The sequence below is a fragment of the Tachysurus fulvidraco genome, chromosome 13 (assembly GCF_022655615.1).
Source record: "Tachysurus fulvidraco isolate hzauxx_2018 chromosome 13, HZAU_PFXX_2.0, whole genome shotgun sequence".
NCBI classification, from domain to species: domain Eukaryota; kingdom Metazoa; phylum Chordata; class Actinopteri; order Siluriformes; family Bagridae; genus Tachysurus; species Tachysurus fulvidraco.
Window position 1 is genome coordinate 25,637,902 of NC_062530.1, and position 7,500 is coordinate 25,645,401.

General features: G+C 42.3%; 1 protein-coding gene across 4 annotated transcripts in view; it reads left to right on the top strand.

Moving 5' to 3' along the window:
- Positions 1-7,500, top strand: part of kcnab1a (potassium voltage-gated channel subfamily A regulatory beta subunit 1a) — a 127,404-nt gene that overhangs the window by 81,706 nt on the left and 38,198 nt on the right. For all 4 annotated transcript variants that reach the window (XR_007144747.1, XM_047822708.1, XM_047822709.1 and 1 more), the window contains one exon: positions 5,174-5,211. Coding sequence is in view for 2 of the 4 variants with exons in the window: in XM_047822708.1 (XP_047678664.1) it covers positions 5,174-5,211 (38 nt within the window). In the remaining 2 variants the exon portion in view is untranslated. The remainder of the gene's footprint in view (positions 1-5,173; positions 5,212-7,500) is intronic.

Here is a 7,500-nt window from a genome sequence, read left to right on the forward strand (position 1 = left end):
CCCCTTAACATTAGAGAGAAGATCCTCATTCATAAAGCATCTTAACCCTTAAAAGAACTCAGAAGGTCTAAAAGTCTTGAGGAGGACTTATGAGTTTCTTTATCAGGGGAGAAAATGACTAAAAGCTGAAGAGAGAGAAGAAACGTGCCTTTTTACACCCGGTCACTTCGTGTGGTGTCTCTGATCCGATAGCTGTCTGATTTGTTAAAACTGTTCCATTTACATCAGGCCACATAAACGCGTCTCGGCGAATCGGATATCGATTCAAATGCAAATATATTTGACCTCATTTCCGGGGTAATTGAAATGGAACACACTTTGGTGTATGCGGTTTTCAGAACGCAATCAAAAAGAAGACTACAAAATATGTTATGCTACAAAAAACCGTCCCTGCGTGTCGTCCATGTTATTTGTTTCTGGCGCGATGCACGACTCGTGAGTCACCTGCGAGTGACGTGCTTCCGTTTGGGAGGAGTATAGCGCTGACGTACTGTATGTGGCTTGAACAACCACGTTCATTTACACCTGTCCAGTTTCATCTGTAATGCGTCCCAGACCTTCACCTCCTGAAGGGGTTTGAGCGATCTGATTTATATCCGTCTCCAAAACGTTTCGGAGGGCATTTAGACCTGGTCTTTTTACCATCGGGTTGCTATCTGATTACACAAAATGCATGAAGTGACCAGGTGTAAAAAGCCCCATAAAGGGTAGCTTTCCTTACCCTATTTTTTGACAGTTTTATGACCCCAATAAAACAATAAACCAATAAAACCATAACCGATAAAATCATAAATAATGAAGTTATTCTGTAGAAGGTCAGACCTTTGTTAGACATTGTTTAAGCTACATAAGGAGCTCTCTGAGGTCATTATTAGAGACAGACCATGATTTTTTGTCTCCAGGGCAACGACTAATCTTACAAACCCTTGGCTATATAGTTTGTTTTAGTTTTATGTATTAGTTTGTAAAACCTGAGGGAAAACGAGTCACTTAATAAAGTTTCTAGTACGGTGATTGGACATTCGATTCGATCTTATGGTAGCTAATCGGACCAAGCTAACATTTCGGCTTTTGTAATTCTAGCTCTGTAAATTGCAGCTCAGTTTAAAGAGCTATCCAAAACACACGACACGTACGATTCAGCTCCTGCAGCGAGTCAAAGCAAAGCGAACCGAGAGATCAGACTCTCTCAGACCTGAGATCATGATCGTCATGATCTCAACATACTAAACTGACTAATCACCGTGTGTGTGTGTGTGTGTGTGTGTGTGTGTGTGAAAGCACTCCCACTCTCCTGAGATCTTTCCTCTTTGCCGTGCCGTGTGGTTTATACTCCACAGGACAGATGGAGACAGTCAGTGTTCGGGTTTCAACCAAACCGACACTCCTCATCTCTGTTACATGTCCGATCGATACGGATGACAAGCAGCGGAAGATGGAAAAAATAAGCGTGGAGTTCAGCCAGAGTATTCTACAGTCTCTTTCAACTTCTCTATTACTGTCTCATCTCTCTGTAATCTGTCGTTCACCATATCTCTCTCTCTCTCTCACTTACTCACTCACTCACTCACTCACTCATTCATTTTCTACTGCTTATCTGAACTTCTCGGGTCACGGGGAGCCTGTGCCTATCTCAGGCGTCATCGGGCATCGAGGCAGGATACACCCTGGATGGAGTGCCAACCCATCACAGGACACACACACACTCTCATTCACTCACACACTCACACACTACGGACAATTTTTCCAGAGATGCCAATCAACCTACCATGCATGTCTTTGAAACGAGGGAGGAAACCGGAGTACCCGGAGGAAACCCCCGAGGCACGGGGAGAACATGCAAACTCCACACACACAAGGCGAAGGCGGGAATCGAACCCCCGACCCCAAAGGTGTGAGGTAAACGTGCTAACCACTAAGCCACCGTGCCCCCCCCCACTCAATTTAAATAATGCTTAAACCCTTACCATTACATAAGCAGCCCAAGTGATTTGTTTCACTCAGTTTCGCTTAAATTCTAGCTTCTTGATGTTCATATGATGCACATATCAGACTTCAGTATTACCAGATGCACTGCTAGAGAATAACACAGTGAAGAATAAAATTCTCTGACCCGAGACGTTCGGATAAGCGGTAGAAAATGAATGAATGAATGAATGAATGAATTAACTTATTGTACTATATTTCTGTTATAGTAAAGCCGCTTTGAGACAATGTCTATTGTTAAAAGAACTATTCTCACTACAACATTTACATTTTTCCAATACAGACCCTTTAATTTTTTACATTCACTCCGATTAGGCTCGTAATCGTGTGAGAGAGAGCCGCCTGCGTGCCACACGTTAAAGCAGTCAGACTGTTTATGAAGCTTAATAAAGGATACATCATCATGTAATAAATGTTGTAATGTAAAATAATTTAATAAATTAGACTTTTTTTTTTTACAGGAAAACAAACTTTTAGCTTTAACACTTTAGCTGACGCTTAAACAACCATCATTAAAAAATCAAGAATTTTCATAATAGATATGAAGCGATTTTATTAAATATGAATTATAGCGATTCAGCCTCCTCTTTAAGGTTAATGTTAATGATTAGCGTTGTTGCTACAGAAAGGATCGATGTTTCTGGCCTGGGTTCAGTCGCAGTAATTGTATGGGAAATGAGCACAAGTACGCAGAAGGAAAAAATCAATGCTTTGTCCGTCGGAGCTGCTGAACGATCAGCAGATTTTCCAGCATTCGTCTGTGGCCTGAGTAAAGAAATAAGAGAGGAAGGGTGTGAAGAGTGGGAGGAGAAAAGACACACTGATCTTTCTTCAGGTTATCACAGGAAGTAAGGGAAGTGAGAAGGAATGACGCATGAGAAGTACGTTTTTTTAAATTCATTCCGAGCTGCGAATTGTGTGGCATATAAAGGTGTATAAAGCGATGTAGCGACACCGAGGCAAAGCAGGAAGTGACCGTGTCATGACACCGAATTCTACACTCCGGTTGGTCGGTCAGAAGCTGATCGATAACATAACGAGGCACCTCGTTTCCTCACACCTTCGGCACTTTGTCACCAGTTTTCTGGCTGGAAAATGAAAAATCATTGGCTCATTAAATTTAATTAACGCCTGAGGATATTTCTAATTAACAAGTTGGATCGTTTTGTTCATGATTCTTGCTGGGGTCCAATTATTTGTACAGCAAATGTTTCAGTATTAAACCTTCATGAAGAACACATGAAATGATGGATCTTCTGCTCGTGCACTAATGTGTCTGAGACGTACAATAATAATAAGCGTTTTGTTCTGAACCTCGACAAGGACAGGAGCTGAAATATTTACATTCTCTGGAATTGTCTGTGTGCTCTGTGATAGATGGGGGTTTGATTCCCAGCTCATTCTGTGTGTGTGTGTGTGTGTGTGTGTGTGTGTGTGTGTGTGTGTGTGTGTGTGTGTGTGTGTGTGTGTGTGTGTGTGTGTGTGTGTGTGTGTGTGTGTGATCTGTGATGAGTTGGCACCCCATCCCGGGTATTGCCTGCCTCGTGCCCAGAGTCCCCTGGGAGAGACTCCAAGTTCCACATGGATAAAAAGAAGGATAGATGGATGGATGGAATTAAAGGATGGATGGATGGATGGATGGATGGATGGATGGATGGTATCAAGGATAGATGGAATGAAAAGATGGATGGGTTGGTGGGTGCTCGGGTGGCTTGGAAAGAATAAAGGATGGATGGATGGATGGATGGATGGATTAAAATAATGAAAGGAAGGATGGATGGATGGATGGATGGATGGATGGATGGATGGATGGATGGATGGATGGAAGAATGAAATGATTGTTAGTTGGATTGATGGATGGATGGATGGATGGATGGATGGATGGATGGATGGATGGATGGATGGATGGATGGATGGGTGAAAATAATGAAAGGATGGATGGATGGATGGATGGATGGATGGATGGATGGATGGATGGATGGATGGATGAAAATAATGGATGGATGGATGGATGGAAAGAATGAAAGAATGGATTTATGGATGGATGGATAGATAGATAGATAGATAGATAGATAGATAGATAGATAGATAGATAGATAGATAGATAGATAGATAGATAGATAGACAGACAGACAGACAGATGGGTAAATGGTAAGAATAGAATGAAAGGATGGAAAATTGTTTGCAACATTCTGATTTTTTTTACAATTGTGGCTTGTAATAGTTAGCGATGTCGTCTGTTTCATCACTTCCATATGGAGAAGAATGTAGCTGCTTGTATTTGCTGACTTGATGTACAGTAATGTGATGATAAACCCTTTAAAGCAGCCGTTACTGTGTCACAGAGGAGATTATGGTAATAATCACCATGCGTTCCATCTGAACGACTCCTCTTGACCTCCACATGCTGGAGTATTACAGTAATACATTGATCCTCTGCATGTGTAATAACATAAATGAGATGTAAACAATATAAAAATAACATCTGTACATCTAGAAGGACAGAACAGAAAGATTGTCAATGTTAGGTATACAGTATTTGACATATTAAAGTGGCAATATGTCATTTTAGCATCCTTCACTTCCTTCCTGGGGTGATGCCTGAATGCAAGGATGTTTTTTTTTTATATTATTATTATTATTGCTTTGCTTTAAAACTGCAACTCGTAAGGAAAAGGGTTAGAGCTGAGCGGCCTGAACTAAGGTGAAGAAAAATTTCAGGGCCAGAAAAAAATGAATCTTGAAATCTAGAAATAAGTCAAAGTGCTACTAATGTCTCTTTCAAATGAGATAAGAAAGTATGGTGCAATCATTGGCTGTATGACTGTGAGGACAATGAAAACAAGGAAGACTTTCCCAGCATGCATCTCTCCTCTCTTTCCTGCTGCAGAAGCTTATACATCCATTAGTCCATTAATTTGGAAATCATACTAGGTACTAGAAACTTTAGGAAACCTACACACTTTATGTTCCTCATGGGTTCCTCATGGGTTCCTCATGGGTTCCTTATAGGTTCCTCATGGGTTCCTTATAGGTTCCTTATGGGTTCCTTATGGGTTCCTCAGGATACTTCTGGAGGTTGCAGGGTTCTGTAGGTCCAGGGTTCCTCCAGTGGAATATAACTATGTTGTGATAATGTTTCTCAAGTTCTTTACAGTATTAACGATTGTTTTTCTTTCTCCTGTAGGAACCTGGGTGACGTTTGGAGGACAGATTTCTGATGAGGTAATGTTTCATGTTATAATGCTATAATTAACGTTGATTAATTTACCCCACAACTCCATCCGTTTTCATTATTAAAGAATGTTATACTTTTTAATTTGTTTATAATTATTGTAGTGCAAAGTCAAGTCAGTTCCTAATACTTCTAACGCTTTAGCGGCTGTAGACGATCGTTCTCTTACCAGCCTCATGTTTCTCTCTCCGACACCGGAGACTCCTTCCGTCGTCTCCTTACAGAAGACTTCACTATATCAGTGATTACAGATGTTTGTCTATCTGTTTTTACGCGTAGCGTCCACTGTCCACGTCTTCGTGTGAGCCGTTAGCATTGAAATGATAAGAGCACCGTCTGGATGCTCTTCTCACACTCGAGTCAGACTTTATTGTCTCAGGAATAAAACAGGAAGTGTCTCAGCTGTGATGCTTGATGCTGTGATGACCTGAGGGACCTCCAGCCTGGTCTCCATCTGCTCACTTCAGGAAATTATACTGTCCAAACATCCAAGTCTTAGGACAGCTGTTGCTTTTAAAGCACCAGAGGAACAAATCAGCTGGAACACCTTCAGGTTTTAACTTTAGGTTAAAGAAAAGTCGGAACACGACGTGTGAACCAGATTCCATTGTTGTTTACTCATCTCGCTGTCCTGAAGACCACCAGAGCTTCATGTCCTCCACCAGCCTCGGTGTCCTCGTCCTTATATCCAACAGGCACAAAGAGCAAAACCTAAGGGTTGAGTTTTGGGAAAGGGCTCTCACCCCTGTCATCCAGATCATCTCCGTACACACACACACACACACACACACACACACACACACACACACACACACACACACACACACGCACGCACACACACACAAAACAACTCCTCAGGCGAGATGGATGTCAGGAATCTCGGTACGCAAAGTGACAGTGTTTTATGCTGGAGATTCGGGGAAAAAAACTGGCAGGAAAAATGAGGCTATAACACTGGCAGGTGTGTTTGTGTGTGTGTGTGTGTGTGTGTGTGTGTGTGTGTGTGTGTGTGTGTGTGTGTGTGTGTGTGTGTGTGTGTGTGTGTGTGTGTGTGCCAGCAGAGAGGCTCTCAATCCAACACCAGTACCAATGACAAGTCCTTTTTTGTCTTTTCCTCTTTCGTTTTTCCTAATGCGTGATGAAGACGATCAACACCCCAACACACACACAACAAAACACAGCTAAGAATACCAACACACACACCTCAACATAGCAACACACACACTGAAACACACACCAAAACATACCAACACACACCGAAACACACCTCAACATACCAACACACACACACCTCAACATAGCAACACACACACCAACACACACACCTCAACATACCAACACACACACCAACACACACACCTCAACATAGCAACACACACACCAACAACACACACCAAAACATACCAACACACACCAAAACACACCTCAACATAGCAACACACACACCAAAACACACCTCAACATAGCAACACACACACCAACACACACACCTCAACATAGCAACACACACACCAACAACACACACCAAAACATACCAACACACACCGAAACACACCTCAACATAGCAACACACACTCCAAAACACACCTCAACATAGCAACACACACTCCAAAACACACCTCAACATAGCAACACACACACACACCAACACACACACCTCAACATAGCAACACACACACCAACAACACACACCAAAACATACCAACACACACCGAAACACACCTCAACATAGCAACACACACTCCAAAACACACCTCAACATAGCAACACACACTCCAAAACACACCTCAACATAGCAACACACACACCAACACACACACCTCAACATAGCAACACACACACCAACACACACACCTCAACATAGCAACACACACACCAACAACACACACCAAAACATACCAACACACTCCAAAACACACCTCAACATAGCAACACACACACCAACACACACACCTCAACATAGCAACACACACCAACAACACACACCAAAACATACCAACACACACCGAAACACACCTCAACATAGCAACACACACTCCAAAACACACCTCAACATAGCAACACACACACCGAAACACACCTCAACATAGCAACACACACACCGAAACACACCTCAACATAGCAACACACACACCAAAACACACCTCAACATAGCAACACACACACCGAAACACACCTCAACATAGCAACACACACACCGAAACACACCTCAACATAGCAACACACACACCAAAACACACCAACTCACCAACACACACTAAATAACAAACACCATAACA